Source organism: Nicotiana tabacum, chromosome 1 (genome assembly GCF_000715075.1).
Source record: "Nicotiana tabacum cultivar K326 chromosome 1, ASM71507v2, whole genome shotgun sequence".
NCBI lineage: Eukaryota > Viridiplantae > Streptophyta > Magnoliopsida > Solanales > Solanaceae > Nicotiana > Nicotiana tabacum.
In genome coordinates this window covers 217,818,460-217,836,293 of record NC_134080.1, presented here as the reverse complement: position 1 = coordinate 217,836,293, position 17,834 = coordinate 217,818,460, and the positions used below count along the sequence as shown (strand labels likewise).

At 35.2% G+C, this 17,834-nt stretch overlaps 1 protein-coding gene across 3 annotated transcripts; it reads left to right on the top strand.

The window, feature by feature from the left end:
• The first annotated feature begins 10,325 nt into the window (after positions 1-10,325).
• Positions 10,326-16,197, top strand: LOC107786342 (putative NAD(P)H dehydrogenase (quinone) FQR1-like 1). 3 transcript variants are annotated; one of them, XM_075257108.1, is made up of 5 exons: positions 10,326-10,480; positions 12,273-12,366; positions 13,440-13,702; positions 13,807-13,991; positions 15,711-16,197. In XM_075257108.1, exons 1-5 carry the CDS (start codon positions 10,458-10,460, stop codon positions 15,725-15,727), a joined length of 582 nt encoding a protein of 193 aa, XP_075113209.1. In that variant the 5' UTR covers positions 10,326-10,457; the 3' UTR covers positions 15,728-16,197. The 3 variants fall into 3 exon arrangements, with proteins under 3 accessions (XP_075113209.1, XP_075113204.1, XP_016463295.1); XM_075257103.1 differs by having other exon boundaries at positions 15,693-15,742; XM_016607809.2 differs by lacking the exon at positions 15,711-16,197 and having other exon boundaries at positions 13,807-14,300.
• Positions 16,198-17,834: the final 1,637 nt, after the last annotated feature.

Sequence of the window (17,834 nt, the reverse complement as noted above, 5' to 3'; positions counted from 1 at the left end):
CGGAGGAAGAAGAAGGATAAAGGTACGTACTTTTGAGGATTTTAAGATGGAAAAGTCTTAAAAAAAGGGTGAATGAGAAATGGAGGAAAATAAAATTTTTGAGTAAAATTTTAAGTTTTCCTCTCTTGAAACATTGTCCCATATTGGAAGAGGAAAATGATTTTGGTGGGTATATAAACAATTGTTCTTCTTGTAACTCTTAAAGAGTTAAGAAGAAGGCAAACCTCGTGCCGCCGTCGTCGTTGCTCGGCTCGGCTTCAGCTACGGCTTCGGATTGATTAATTTTTTTGACCAAATTTATTTGTTAATAGTAAATATTAACGTAATATTATCCGTGTTTGTAACGGATATGTTCCAATCCGTGGATTTGTTCCAGCAGGCTAATGCGTCTCCCACCATTGCCAAATGCTTGCTCCATAATAGCAAGTGATTGCTCCATTAGTTAGCAGCCTGGCGCTCCACTAAATGAGTGGCAGCGGGTCCGTGTTTAGCAGCTAACTGCACTATAAATAGATGGTGCAAGCAGCTTGTTGAAGACACACAGAAAGAAATCGTTCCTCTTCAATTTACACAACTATTGATAATCCTCTTCAGTAAGAACTCAACATCGGCTATACATTGCATTCTTTCCTCTCAGAATTTCTATTCGACTTCTGAGTTCTCCTCCTTTGTTGTGCATTGTCTTAAACTACAAACAAAGCAACTGTAAGTGTGATTTGCTGTCGAACTTTGTGTTCGTTGAAACACCGGGGTTTGAAGTACCGCTACACCAGTGTGTAATTCGCTCTATCCTGGGAGGAAATAATCCATAACCTTGGGTACTAGGAGGGCATTACATTCCTTAAGGAAACACTGTGAATTCAGTGGGCTCGAATTAGTTATTGTTCCGCTTATATTTATGTTTATACGCTAATTTTCTTTTCTCCAGAATTATTATTTACAAATATAGCAAGTAAGAAGATACCACAACCAACAAGCTTAAGGAATTTAATTTATTTTTGTATTTGTGTTATACTTAGTGCTCCGGAGAACTTACAGTTCTGAAGACTAAAACCTTTGTGGTTTCGTCTACTCCCATTTTGGAGATTAAAGCCTTCTTGGCGTTTTGTTGGAGATTAAAATCTACGTGATTTTTACTCCAGTTTTAATGCCTTCGTGGCGATTTGTTGGAGATTAAAATCTACGTGATTTTTTTTCTCTATAAGTTTAAACGTTTATTAAACGTTTATTTGTGTCATTCTTTTATAGAAAAAAAATGGCAAATGACAACGGAAATCGAGCTGTTCCGATGATGACTGCCAATGCATCAACAAGCCGAACACCGGCGTTGGCATCAGCAGAAAAACCCAGAAAATTTTTCGGGATTGATTTCAAGCGCTGGCAGTAGAAGATGTTCCTGATTTGCCCGATGAAACTCCAGAGAATGAACGCTTTCTCGTGATTGAAGCGTGGAAGCATTCTGACTTCTTGTGCAAGAATTATATTCTTAGCGGACTGGAGGATAATCTGTATAACGTCTACAGTAAGGTGGAGACGTCAAAAGAACTGTGCACTATGCTTGAAAAAAATACAAAACCGAAGATATCGGGATGAAGAAATTCGTTGCCGCAAAATTTTTGGACTACAAAATGGTAGATAACAAGTCTGTTATTACCCAAGTCCAAGAATTGCAGGTGATTATTCATGATCTACTTGCCGAAGGTATATATAAAATGTATACTGATGTTGAAAGTAAAATTTTTAGTATTTTTACTAACGGAAGTTTCATTGAATGTCTTGTCATCAATGAAGCATTCCAAGTTGCAGCAATTATTGAGAAGCTGCCTCCTTTGTGGAACGATTTCAAGAACTACTTAAAACACAAACGAAAGGAGATGTCCCTTGAAGATCTCATTGTTCAGTTGAGAATCGAAGAGGACAACAAAGCAGCTGAAAAGAAAGGCCGTGGAAACTCAACAATAATGGGAGCAAATATTGTTGAGGCTACTTCTCAAATTAAGAGAAAGAGGAAGCAGACTTCTGGGCCAAGAAATAACCCAAGCAAGAAGCGGTTTAGTAGAAATTATTACAACTGTCGAAAAGCTGGACACAGATCAGTAGAGTGTCGTGCTCCAAAGAAAGACAAGAAGAAGGGTCAAGCAAACATGGTTGAAAAACACGAAGATATTGATGACTTGTGTGCTATGCTTTCTGAATGCATCCTGGTAGGAAATCCTAAGGAGTGGTGGATTGATTGTGGAGCCACTCGCCATGTTTGTGCTGTGAGGGAAACATTTTCTACATATGCTTCTGCTGGATCCGAAGAGACGCTTTCTATGGGAAATGCTGCTACAGCAAAAATTGAAGGATATGGGAAGATATTTCTCAAGATGACTTCTGGCAAGGTCATGACTTTGAACAACGTCCTTCATGTTCCCGAAATTAGGAAGAACTTAGTCTCTACTGGACTTCTTGTAAAGCACGGTTTCAAGTGCGTTTTTGTATCTGACAAGGTGGTTATAAGTAATGATGAAATGTTTGTAGGAAAAAGTTACCTTACTGAGGGCCTTTTCAAGTTGAATGTAATAGTTGTCGAAACTAATAATAAAACTTCAGCTTCTTCTTACTTACTTGAGTCAAATGATTTATGGCATGTACGTTTGGGTCATGTCAATTATAAAACCTTGCGAAAATGATTAACTTGGAAGTATTGCCTAAGTTGAATGCGGAAAATCAAAATGTCAAATATGTATGGAATCTAAGTATGTTAAACATCGTTATAAGTCGGTTGAAAGAAATTCAAATTCTTTAGACTTAATTCACATAGATATTTGTGACATGAAGTCAATACCATCTCGCGGTGGAAAGAAGTATTTCATAACTTATTGACGACAGTACTTGATATTGCTATGTTTACTTACTTAACAGTAAAGATGAAGCAATAGACACATTCAAGCAATATAAAAATGAAGTTGAAACACAACTTAACAAGAAAGTCAAAATGATAAGAAGTGATAGGGGTGGTGAATATGAATCTCCTTTTGAAGAGATATGTTTAGAATATGAAATTATTCATCAAACAACGGCCCCTTACACGCCCCAATCCAATGGGATTGCAGAAAGAAAGAACCGTTCATTAAAGGAGATGATGCACGCATTGTTGATAAGTTTTGGTTTGCCACCGAACTTGTGGGGAAGCCATTCTTACTGCTAACTGGATACTAAATCGAGTACCCCATAGCAAAACACAATCCATTCCATATGAAAAATGGAAAGGAAGGAAACCCAACTTGAATTATTTGAAAGTGTGAGGGTGTTTGGCAAAAGTGCAAGTTCCTAAACCCAAAAGGGTAAAAATAGGACCGAAAACAGTTGGTTGTGTTTTCATAAGATTGCGACCAATAGTAAAGTATATCGATTTCTGGTTCATAAATCAGAAAATCTCGACATTCATAATAATACGGTTATATAATCAGATAATGCTGAATTCTTTGAAAATATATATCCGTATAAAAAGGAATGTGAGTCGATTGGTGAAGGATCTAAATGACCTCGGGAAGAAACAAAAGAAAGTACATTTGATCAGGAGGATCCAAGACGTAGTAAACGTCAAAGAACGTCTACTTCGTTTGGACCAGATTTTGTGACTTTTTTATTGGAAAATGAGCCTCAAATATTTAAAGAAGCTATGTCTTCTCCGAAATCATTGTTCTGGAAAGAGGCAGTCAATAGTAAAATAGAATCCATATTGAACAACCATACATGGGAATTGATTGATCTTCCTCCTGGAAATAACCCTTTGGGTTGTAAATGGATTTTAAAAGAAAAATGAAAGATGATGGCACTATTGATAAATTTAAGACAAGTCTTGTTGTCAAAGGGTATAGACAACGATAAGGTCTTGACTACTTTGATACATATTCTCCAGTGACGAGAATTACGTCCATACGAATGCTAGTAGCTTTAGCTGCAATTTATGGTCTTGAAATTCATCAAATAGACGTAAAGACAACCTTCTTAAATGGAGATTTGGAGGAAGAAATCTACATGGAACAACCTGAAGGGTTTGTTGTTCCAGGTAAAGAGAAAAAGGTATGTAGACTTGTTAAGTCCCTCTACGTACTAAAACAAGCACCCAAACAATGGCATGCGAAATTTGACCAAACAATATTGTCAAATGGTTTTAAGATAAATGAATGTGATAAATGTGTGTATCTTAAAAATGTTCCAAATCACATAGTCATTATTTGCCTATATGTGGATGATATGCTGATAATGAGTAATGACATTGCCAACATAAATGCAACTAAGCGTATGCTAACTAGCAAGTTTGATATGAAGGACTTGGGCGTTACAGATTTAATTCTGGGGATTAAGATCCAAAAGACTCCTCAAGGTCTGGCATTATCACAATCTCATTATATTAAGACAGTACTTGAAAAATTCAAGCACTTAGGGTTCAAAGTTGCAAAGACTCCAATTGACGTGAATCTTGCATTAGCAAAGAACAAAGGCCAAAGCATATTACAATTGGATTATGCTCGTGTGTTGGGATGCTTAATGTACATCATGAATTGTACACAACCAGATATAGCTTGTGCTATAAGTAAACTGAGTCGATACACGAGCAATCCAGGTCAATCTCATTGGATGGCAATGAAACGAGTTTTGGGATACTTAGAACATACCCAAAACTTTGATTTGCACTACAGTAAATATCCTGCGGTGATTGAAGGATATTGTGATGCAAATTGGATCACCGGTTCAACTGATTCGAAGTCCACAAGTGGATATGTATTCACTATTGGTGGAGGAGCAATATCTTGGAAGTCGTCCAAACAAACTTGTATTGCCCACTCTACAATGGAGGCTGAGTTCATAGCCTTAGATAAAGCCGGTGAAGAAGCTGAATGACACCAGAATTTCTTGGAAGACATTCCATTTTGGCCCAAACCGTTGGCACCAATATGCATACATTGCAATAGCCAAACGGCAATTGGAAGGGCTGAGAGCGTTATGTATAACGGTAAATCTCGTCATATACGAAGAAGACATAAAACCGTGAGGCAACTACTTTCTAGAGGAATTATCACGATTGAGTATGTAAAGTCAAGTGATAATGTGTCGGATCCACTTACAAAAGGCCTAACTAGAGAGGTAGTTGAGAAATCATTGAGGAGAATGGGACTATGGCCGAGAACAAGTTATTGTGGCGGTAACTCTACCTAGAAGACTGGAGATCTCAAGATCTAGGTTTAAGGAGATCAAACAAAGTCATTAATGACGGTTCAACATTGTCAACAAAAAAAAAATTGGTCCATTATCGTGATGAGACAATGTTCAGTACCAAGGATAAAGCATTAAGGCTTTTTAATGATTTCTAAATTTAATATGGGGTATATCAAATAGTGCATCTATGAGATGACACGTTTAGAAATCATCTATGTAAGTGTGAAGTGTTAGCCGCTTCAAGGAGAATTTTGCAAGGCCAATTCTCTACGCACTTATGAAACCAGACGGTGTTCATGGCTGAAACAAACACAACAATGAGAACCAAAGACGGTTAAGGGTTGATTGTGTGACTTATGGTTGTCTAGGTATACACTAAAGTTTGACGGTTCAAAGATATCAAATCTACCGATTGACCGAGTATATCCGACATAAGTTCACTACGGAAAGTTCAAAGGGAAACCTACTTATCCAGATGCAATTAATCCTTGCTTGCAAATCATACAAGTTTTTCATGCATACTTCCGTGATATAGCCATTCCCCATTCATGTGGGGGATTGTTGCGGATTTTAAGATGGAAAAGTCCTAAAAAGAGGGTGAATAGGAAATGGAGGGAACATGAAATTTTTGAGTAAAATTTAAAGTTTTCCTCTATTGAAATATTGTCCCATATTGGAAGAGGAAAAGGATTTTGGTGGGTATATATACAATTGCTCTTCTTATAGCTCTTAAAGAGTTAAGAAGAAGGCAAGCCTCGCGCCGTCGTCATCGCTCGCTCGGCTTCGGCTTCGGATTCGGATATTTGGTCAAATGATCGATTGATTGATTAATTTTTTGGACTAAATTTATTTTTTAATAGTAAATATTAACGTAATATTATCCGTGTTTGTAACTGATATGTTCCAATTCGTGGATTTGTTCCAGCAGGCTAATGCGTCTCCCACCATTGCCAAATGCTTGCTCCATAATAGCAAGTGATTGCTCCATTAGTTAGCAGCCTGGTGCTTCGCCCACCATGGCCAAGTGCTCCACTAAATGAGTGGCAGCGGGTCCGTGTTTAGCAGCTAACTGCACTATAAATAGATGGTGCAAGCAGCTTGTTGAAGACACACAGAAAGAAATCATTCCTCTTCAGTTTACACAACTATTGATATCCTCTTCAGTAAGAACTCAACATCGGCTGTACGTTGCATTCATTCCTCTCAGAATTTCCATTCGATTTCTGAGTTCTCCTTCTTTGTTGTGCATTGTTTTAAACTACAAACAAAGCAACTGTAAGTGTGATTTGCTGCCGAACTTTGTGTTCGCTGAAACACACTAGGGTTTGAAGTACCGCTACACTAGTGTGTAATTCGTTCTATGCTGGGAGGAAATAATCTATAACCTTGGGTACTAGGAGGGGATTAAATTCCTTAAAGAAATACTGTGAATTCGGTGGGCTCGAATTAATTATTATTTCGCTTATATTTATGTTTATACGCTAACCTTTTTTTTCTCCAGAATTATTATTTACATATACAACAAGTAAGAAGATACCACAACCAACATGTGCAGCAGAGCTAATCCACAGTATTGTATTACATTAAAATGTAACAAAATGTTCTAAACTCGAGATGGAGTTATGATAATTATTATCACGCAGTGTTCTTGTTATCTCTCGCTTTTTGCTCTCCATTTTTCCCTGGAGCAGAAGGGTTTCAGAGTTTATATGTATGAGACATTGGACTGAGAAGTTGGAGGATTTCCTAGTTGAAAGTTGAAACTAGAATTTGGCTTGTCGGTTCTCTTTTATTAGTTTGGTATGACAATGACATGAGTTGAGCTTAAATGGAGAAGTGAGGATTCATACAGCCAACCCCAACTTGTTCGGGACTGTAGCATAGCTGTTGTTGGTTCTTTCTTTTAAGTTTTGGAGCTCTGGTGTCTGTAGATAGATCTGTTTTCTTTTCTTTCCAATATATATGTTGCATTTGACTTGCTTCCTTCGGTGCATGTCATTTTATATTGTGTTCTCCAAGGGACCAAAGAATTGTCGAGAACATTACTACACTAGTAGATGGACACGAAATCGCTGTGAATTCATCTCGCTTTCCAAGAGTTCTGGACAAGGATTGAATGAATTCAAAAATGAAGTAAAGCTGATGGCAAAACTTCAGCACCAAAATCTTGTAAAACTTGTTGGAAGTTGTATTAATGGTGAAGAGAAGATGTTGATCTATGAATACATGGCTAATGTACTTGCTTTAATTTTAACATATGAATCACTTTTTGATGTGATCCATATGTTAAAATTACATTTTCATCGTTTGAGCCTCGTTAAGCTGACTACTTTTATTTACTACCTTTATGTATGTCTAAGGGTAGGGTAAGGCCTGTGTATACACTACCCTTCTCAAATCCCACTTGTACGACTCCACTGGTTTTGTTGTTGTTGTTGTTGTTAGTTCGATTTCAAATCCAACGATCTATTGACCTATACGCAACTCAACCCTTCACCGCAAACTCTTTCAGTTGTTTGATGCTTTTCATTAGATTCCGATGTGTTTAAATAGAGCGACATGGACATTAATGATTCATATGATCGACTTCAACTTGCTAGGGTTTAGAATAGTAGTTGTATTCTTGGTTTTCATTGTGTATTCTCTTATTCTGTTATAAGAATCAGTGAACTAAAAAGAGAAGAAATTGTAAGTAGCAAGAATATTTGACATGAATCCTCTGAATCAGAGTTTGAATTTTCTGCTGCTAAGACCTAGTAGTCATTTTCTGGTAACAACAACAAACAACAATAAATGCAGTATAATCCTACAAGTGAGGTCTGAGGAGGATAATGAATACGAAGATAAAGAGGTTATTTCTGAGTTATTTTCTGCTAAGTAGATCTTTATTGTTATAGTTTCAAGAAAGGGGAATATCCCTTCCAAGATGATGATGTTGTGTATGTAGCTATTGAGACTTGAGAGTGGTGATATTCGACAAAATATGAAAATTCCACCCAAAAGTTTGCTTTTTGTTCAAAACGATCAATATGTAAAATGATACGCACAGCGCGTAGCATGATCTACCCTTTGCGGTTAAGACTATTGGGATATCTATTCCTATTCGCTCCCTTTCTCGTTTCCCTTTAATAAATTACCATATTTCTAATTCAATGATTTATGTTATAGGGAGTTCCAATTTTAGATGTAAAATCTATAGAAGATTATCTTTATATTAAAGGCATCATTATGAAACTTGTTAATGTGAAACAAAGGAAGATATAATACATTTGGACCCTCCTATCAATCATAATTTAAAGCAAATAGTATTACTATTATTTTATAATATCAGAAGTATTTTACACGTTAAAAAAGTCCAATCAAGAAAAGAAAGGGAAAAACTTTAATGAGTGATGATAATTGAGAAGTTTGGTAAGGCTGAAAGTGCAAGGCAAGTAGTCATGGGGCAATGTCAAATGTCCATACCTATACCTTAGAATGGGCAAAAGTGAATAATTTTTTTGTTGCCCGCTCGGTGTCCAGTACACATATTGGAGCCCGATTATAGGAATTCGCGTCTCGTAGGGCCCCATTCGATTTTCCATACTCAGGGCTCGAACCCGAGACCTCTGGTTAAAGAAAGAGTAGTCGCATCCACCGCACCACATTCTTTGGTGGTAAAAGTGAATTATTTTAAGTGTTCCTCTTTGAACTTTTTAGACAGGTGGAGCTAGTCAAACTTATCCACTCATGCCTTCTCATTGAATTTCCTTTAGACCAAGAGCAATTAACTTTTCTTTGGTTTCTTAGTCGATATTAGATATTTGTTTTGTTGTTTTGATTAATTCGAATTCGATTTGTTTTGTTGTTTCGATCAATTCGCACCATGTAAAGCACATTAAAAGGGAAAACCCGGTTTACCAGAATTTTTTCTATTTTCAGTGTTCAAATTTGAGACCTTTGGTTAAAAGTAAAGGGATCCTGATCATCCCACCATAATTCTTGATGATCAGATTAACTGATTAAAAATTATTAATAAGTAATATGTGATGAAAAGTACATTTAAATATTAAAGTTGATTTTTTATTTATATAATAATATATTTGGATGGAAGTATATGCTATTATCTCTTCCATTCTTACCCTCTTCCATATACTTAAATGAAGAGTTTGTTCTGATTTCTTTGCCACCGTCCATCTAATAGATTTTTTTAATAATCGTGGTGTTTGATCTAATTATTGCACACCTTAATTAATTCTCCAAAATATTTATTGTCTCTCATAATATTAATATAGATAACTTTGTCTATCAAATTAGGAACTAATATAATATAAGCAAGAAAACATGAAAAGGAAAAAGGAGAAATAGAGACGTGAATAATCATTAAGAATTGATGATGGACGTGTCAAGCATTGTCCACTAACATTGTGTAAATTAATTACTACACTAATTATTCCTAACTTCCTATGTCAATTTAAATCCCCCACCACCTTGATATTCCCTCATAGGGCACACAAAAAAAATGTTTTTTCTCCATCCTAAAAAAATGAAAAATTTTAAAAATATGAAGAACAAGAAACTTAGCTTTTTATTAAAAAAAAAGGTTATGTATATAGATGATTTTTGAGTTTAGGTATCTGATATTCGAAATTCACTGATTCAACTAATTTAAATTGTATTAAATATACGACTAAGAGATAAAATACTCCTTCGTCCTTATCAAGAAATTCATCCTTCACCAGACTCAAACACAAGATATACAGTTAAGAATGAAAATTTCATTCGTGCCATGAACACTTGGTAATATAAAAAAATAATTTAAATTATATATATATGTATATATGTATATATATATATATATATATATATATATATATATATATATATATATATATTTTGATTGATTAATTTTTTAACACTATCAATACAATTTAGCCGGTTATTGCAAGTTTTTACTCTAATTTTTTTACTTACCATATAAAAGCTTATATGTAAAATTTATTATTGTAGATAAACTTAATCTGATTGTAAAGTTTTACACGCACGTAACATAAACTCTAAAAACAAACACAAATTCATCCAAGTCATAATTTTTTATTAGCAAATTAAAAATTCAAAAATGTTTTTTTAATAAATATTATTAAAAAAATAATCTCTGCAATTAGCTGTAGTCCAAATCCTCTTACTGTTCTTCCCAACTATAAAGAGAAAGACAGTTACCCCATTTTTCTTTCGAGAAGCGAAGGTCTAAATCTAACCAAATCCCCAAAATGGCTACCAAAGTTTACATCGTGTGAGTATTCTTTTCATCTTTTTCGCTTTGCTTTTCAGCTGTTTTTTGAAAAAATAATAATTAAAAATTCGTGTTCTACTGAATTTGCATTCAATTTGATCAATTTCGTGTTCAATTTGTGATCAATTAATCAACGATTGAGCGTTACTGATGTGATTTTCATTCAACGAATTCGTACTTTAATTTATAGTAAATGATGGATTCCATTTTAGCTTCCTGTTGCTCTGTTTAAATAAATTTTGTTTTAAATTACAAGGATCTGTTGGTTACTCGTCTTGAAATGATAAAGCACAATTTGCAGGAAATGTTTGGGCCGATGAATTGTTCATTGCATTGATTTAGTTTTTTTTTTAATTAATTTCACGTAGTATGATGTCAAGTGTGGATGTAGTATTTGAGCAGCGGGTGAGGTTGAACTACATATATAATGGCAAATTCAGGATTTAGATATTGAGGATTATGAGTTGAAAGTGTGAGTTTTACACACGCGCGCATATCTAACACTATATAAACTTGTGTTCCACATATTAATATAGGGTTGATAGGTTCAGCAGAACTCATACAGTCCTTCTGGATCCGCCACTTTATATATAGAGCTGTACAATTTTGATTAAAATTATACTTCCTCTGTCCCATTTTATGTAATGCAGTTTGACGAGGCACAGAGGTTTTAAGGAAAAAAGAAAGACCTTTGAAACTTGTGGTTTAAAACAAGTTACTATATATATTTGTGTAGCTATAAATCATATAATTAAGGATACAATTGGAAACTTAAAGTGAAATTATTTCTAAATATAGAATTGTATCATTCTCTTTGGGACAAAATAAAAAGGTAAGTGCATCATAAAAACTGGGACAGAGGGAGTATATACTGTGCTCCACGCGCTACTAAAACATAATAGTGGGTGTAGTAGTACTCATCTTTGTTTGACATTAATGATCTGAAAATCAAATGTAGTAGTACTCTTCTTTTCTCTGAAGTACTATTTGGCATGTCGAATTGCTTAGAGCGGTTCGGGGATTGGCTACCCCTGCAACTGCTGTGTTCGTGTTCTGGGTCACCTTTTCTTCCAGGTAGTAGAATAGGGTGAATCTATAGTAGGAAACAAGAATTTAGCCTATATTCGACTTGTTTGGTACAGAAGCGGATCCAGGAATTATATGGGTTCAACTTTTAAAATTTTTAATATTGAACCCATTATATTTTTAAAGTTATGGGTTCAAATCTATTAATTTTGGTAATTTTAATGAATTTTTACACATAAATTTCTACTCCGCGTCGAAAGTTATGGGTTCAATTGAACCCGTAGCTACCACATTGCATCCGCCTCTGGTTTGGTATACTATTCAAAGATATGGACCATCTGAGAAACGAGTCCATTAAAAAACTAGAAAACGAAAGAAGACAAAATTATTAGAAGTGGTTAAAGTTACAAACAATGTTATGCTGAGGGATATTAGGTTTAATTTGTTTGGCCTTGATGGTATTTTAGAATGAAGCTATATGTAACCCATTTTTAGTCCAATGGAGTCGGATTCATAATAGTTTCTTTGGAAGTTTAGGATCTGGGTACGCAAAATGTGACGGCCACATGGTACAGCAATAATGTATTTCTTGAACTGAAAATAGAGATGAATAGCAGTCGGAGTAAAGGGATCAGCAACTAGTTAGTAAATCTGATTGGAAAGAGGGACAAATTGCTATTTTCTTAAATCTTTGAGTAATTGAGTTGCATGCTTTGTATCGCGGATCCATTGAATAATGATAGCTGACATTTTATTTTATCAACAGATACTATTCAATGTATGGTCATGTGGAGAAACTAGCAGAAGAGATAAAGAAAGGGGCAGCTTCTGTTGAAGGAGTTGAAGCTAAATTGTGGCAAGTAGGTGCTACTTTGTCTTTTGATTTTTTTTCTTTTGGATAAAATTTACGATATGCTAATCTAGAGAAATATCTGCAAGTTTTTCATTTACCAAGAATGAGTCAGCTACTGCAACTTTTTGGTAGTTTTGTGTATCGCCTTACAACTCTTTAAAGGTTTTCTGGCTAAGTTGTTTCTATGTTAAGAGAGTCATTTTTGTCACTTTTAGATGGTATTGATGTGAAACCTAAATGGAGTACGAGAGTCAGTTTGATTTGTCTAGCTCTAAACCATTCTTGTTTAGTACAAAAAGCTGCTACTGGAAGGGGCAATAGTGCTGGAGCTTAATTAGTCGGGCTCAGAGCTGTAGCTTTAGTTTTCATCTGTAGATACCTATAATGGCATAATCCTTGTCATGTCAGAGTTTTTTTAATAGAAATGAACAAAGTATAGAACTCATTCTTCTCTTAAGCAGCCGTGGACAGGCAATTTTACTGAACCACATAATCTTATCTTCTATATGTGATTGTTCTCTTTCACTTATTTGTCCTAACAACCTAGATCCTTATGCACTTTGGGTCTGTTAAAGTAAAGCTTTCTCAATCTTCACGAAACAAATTGATGGGTTTAGTGGAAGGACCATATTGAGTCAATCAAATTGGTTTAGGTTACTGAAAGGAACAAATTGGTCTATGCTAATTTTGATAATTGTTCTGCTCCATTCTTCTTTGTTGTCTTTGTTCAGTGGTTTTCTCCTGTATTTCTTGCATCTCGGTACGTGACGAATAAGTAGTAAACAAATCCAGAAAATTAGTGGAAAATTTAGAGAAGGCCAGTGCCAGCATTAAGGCAAAGCAGAGCTCCAATTAAGTGGCCTATGCAAATCGCTACCAACTGTTTGAGCAATCTGAAGTCAATCGTCAAGCTTAGAAACTGCTTGCTTCTTCATATTCAGAGAGTACTCTCTTTCATGTGAAGAATGTAACTGGTCCATTTTCTATTGTCCGATCTCGGACATGCTGGAGTCTGTAGTTCGCGCATTGCTTAATCATATTCGTTTGTTTATGAAGCGTACCTTTTTTTTTGTGGTACAGGTACCTGAAACGCTGTCGGAAGATGTGCTAGCAAAAATGAGTGCACCTCCAAAGAGTGATGTGGCTGTTATAACACCTCAAGAGCTTGCTGAAGCAGATGGTATCATTTTTGGATTCCCTACGAGATTCGGAATGATGGCTGCTCAGTTTAAAGCATTCCTTGATGCAACTGGAGGTCTATGGAGAACACAACAACTAGCTGGCAAGCCTGCCGGCATATTCTATAGCACTGGATCCCAAGGCGGTGGCCAAGAAACTACACCGTATGATCATATTTCACACAAATTAATATAACTAAACATGTTTAGTGACCTGATAACTTCCATTGTCTTCCTTGATATTTTTCTTAACCCAAGGTCTTTGGTAGGTTGACTGCGATAACTCAGCTTGTTCACCACGGGATGATCTTTGTACCTATCGGATACACATTCGGTGCTGGTATGTTTGAAATGGAGAAAGTGAAAGGAGGAAGTCCATATGGGGCGGGAACATTTGCTGGGGATGGCTCGAGACAGCCATCCGATCTTGAATTGCAGCAGGCGTTTCACCAAGGTAAATACATTGCCGGTATTGCCAAGAAACTCAAGGGTGCAGCCTAATTTCTCTCCTGCAAAGATAATCTTTGCATTCACACATTTCTTATAAAATTTGAAAAAAGTACAAAATTTATCTTTGTGATTGTTGAAGTCTTTTTTTTTTCCTTTATTGGGTATGAAATCTCATCTATATGTGTCTGATTCACAGTAATTGTGTGTGTCAAAAGTACCAAATTGTGTTTTAAAATGGTTGCAAATACAACACAAGTTGAATACTCTGTTATTAATAGTGATTGATTGATTGAATGAAACAGAATCAAGAATCCATGATCTTCCACAGTTCGAGCTTATCACATTAGGTGTTTATATTAAATTATATCAGTTTCTCACAGTTAAGTGATTTAATAATGTGAGAATATATAGTAATTAACTATAGTAAAATTAATAAAAGTCTATTTGCAAGCACATACCATGCATTTATTGACTTGACATAAACATGAATGCAAGTAAATTTTTGCCTTTCCACAGTTGTCTTCGTGTGATCTATAGGTTACTGGTGCTTGCATATTGGTCTTACAATTTAGTGTATTTTGATGGTGCTATTTAAAATGCAGTCGCAGTTTACAACATATTTAAATTTTAGCCACTTCGTGCTGCCTGCCTCCTCGTGCTTCCCCCCCCCCCCCAACCCCAACCTTCTTCCTCGTGTATATACAAAGTATTGACTTCTAATAAAAGCAAAATAGTGCAATTTTTTTATAAATTTCAGACAGTAACATATCTTGAACCATTAGGCTTATTAAGTCAAAACATTGTCAAAACTTGAATTACCATTGCAAAGAAAATTGTTGTGGCATTGCTTTGCATGGTTTATGAACAAAATTGCAATTCAAACTTCAGGACAGCGATATTGAATAACTTTATCTTATCACAACGGGTGATTGACAGGATTGGCCCTATAAGGAGCTGATCGTTAAATAAAGTCCTCGTTTTAAATGTATTTAAAAATGACCCTCAAACTTGCACACAGTTATTGCTCTTCATGGATTTCTCTGCCTGATTAGTAGAGTTTATGTTATATTTACTCTACCTATATTGATAATTATTTACAAGTTCTACCCGATTGAAATAATTTTGTGCTTATTCAATAAGTCACTAAATTCTACGAGATTGGTATTATTTTGTGTTATATGTAATCGACATATTTGTTCAATTAAAGTCTATAAGGTTGGCATGATTTTGTGCTTGTTCAATTATTCACTAAACTCAACTCTATTATATGACTTTGTGTTATTTGTATTCGACCTATCTATTAAATTGTCGAAATCAATCCAATTGACATAATTGATAAGTGCATTGTTCAACAAAATATTCTTCGAATTTACAATTCTCATTTCGATCAAACCATCCAAATTTATTCCAAATGATCTCAAATTTTAACTAAAGCATATAAAATACCAACCCAAATGATACCCAATCGTCAATTTAGTTAAAAAAAGGTACCAAATCAAGAAGACCACTTTGTCTTCTTCAACACATTCTAAAGACAAACAATGAAGTTTTGAGATTTTTAAAATAAATTATTGAATCACTACTTGAACTAAAAATTTAAGCATGAATTACTGATAATAGGCTATATAGACGATATTTACACCCTAAATACATTATGCTTTATTGTTGTTTTAAAGGCTAAATGATAACAAAATACTCCAATTAGTGTTCTTTTGCTTCGCAGGGACTAATCTGAGTTAGGAAGAGAATATAGAGTGTTTTAGGAGTCAATAATGTGGATAAAAGGCCAATCAAGAAGAACCCGAGCGAAAATAAGCAAGAAAGAACAAAGGAGGACTGGGCTGAAGGCCACCGCGACCGCGGTGGACCGCGGCAGGCCAAGGAAGCGAGGCAGAATGTTTGAGATTCATCGAAGTCGAGCCGCGTTCTGTCGCGGCAGCGGTAGACTGTGTAGCTGCCCAGAACTTTTGGGACTAAAGTGTAAATCGGGGAAAACTTATTCCAAACCCTTATAAACTCAAGAAACTCGCCCAAGAAAGTTTTAAAAAGCTTGTTGTTAGACGAATTTGGAGGCAAGAACAAGTGTGAGAAGAGCAACCAAATATTAGAGTTTTTCTATCTTCTCTTTATTATTTCAATTGCACATTATGAATACTTTTGTAGTTTTATCTTGATTTGCTATGAGTAGCTAAACATCTAATCTAAGGTTGCTGGAACCAATTGTTGGATGAAGTTTTGACTCAATTTTGTTATAGTCGAGCCGGGTTTATTATATAATTGTTCAACTATATTTTGTGTGGTGATTAATTGAATGGGCCCTTGATTAATCGTGTCTAATTGCCTTGTGTTGCTTTAGAAAGAATACTAGGTTAGACTGCTGTTGAACAATACCACTTTTGGGTAATTGAAATGATTCATTACTTGAACTTAAAAGTGGGGTTAGAGATAACGAAACTTTGGTGGGATAATTCCGAGCTACATAAATTATCAGCTAGAGTAGTTCGAGAGAATGCTCTAGTAAATTATCGTAGTTGATCGTGAGATAATTGCGATAACCCATAACTCATAATCCTCATAGAGTATTATGGCGAGATTATAGCAAAAGGGTTAAGACTTAAACTACCAATTGGGGAAATCAATACCCTAAACCTTTGTACCATTGAATTATCTTTGGTTTAGCATTTTGTTAGTTTTAATATCATTTTGAATTAGTTAAACAAAAAAATCAATATTTATTGATAAAAAATCCTGCATCTGAAAATTGTTTGAGCTGGTAATAGTATCACCAAGAGTTGTAATAGATAGGTTAGTTCCTTGAGGATTCGTCTCCGGACTTAAAAACCAGATTATATTTGCAACGACCGCTTTGTCATTCATAAGACATAGTTGGGCGTGATCAATTACCAATATTCAAATAATTTTAATAATAATCAATTATTATCTTCCAGTTTTCATTGCGAAATAAGAAATTTAAGCTTCTACAATTGAAGAATTGTGGTATTCTTGGCGAAGAAGAAGAGATGGAGAAGAAGGAGCTGAATGGGCAAATATATTATTTGGCAAAAGGGAATTAATGAGATAATATGTGGAGTTACTTAAGTTAACTACAACTAGTATGTTGTTATTAGTTAAATAGAGTTAGATATAATTAGTTAGCTGACAACTGTTAAATTAGTTAGTTAGATATATATATATATATATATACGTGCACTGTACAAATTCAAGAATGAATGAGAAAATATCGTGAAGCTTTCTCTCTCTCTCTGTTGTTCATCTTTGTTCTTCAATTCTTCATCTCAATTCTGCAATCTAACATGGTATCAGAGCTACGGTTGACTGGTTCAGAGCTATAGTTGAATGATTCTAGGGATTTTTCATGGAATTGAAGAAAAATCGCGAGAATTCGCTCAATTTTTCTATTGTTTTTTGCTAAAGCACTAATTCTGTGTGAGTGATGGCGATTGAGGAAAATTCGAGCAATTCTAAGCTTAGCGGAGCCACCATGAACAGCGGCGTTGGTATCACGACTGGAGGAGGAATAATGAATCTCGATCACAATCATCCACTCTACCAATATCCATGTGATGGACCAGGATTGATGTTCGTTGGACTACTGCTGATAGGAATGGAAAACTACATAATCTGGAGTCGTGCGATGAAAGTCGCATTATTAGGAAAAAATAAGCTCTGTCTCGTTGATAGATCCACATGCAAAGCTGATTTTGGTGTGGAATTAGGGAATTAATGGGAGAGATGTAATTCTATTGTTACTTCATGGCTAATGAGTAATGTGAGTAAAGAATTACACACTGATGTATTATTTTCCTCAAATGCACAGACGGTGTAG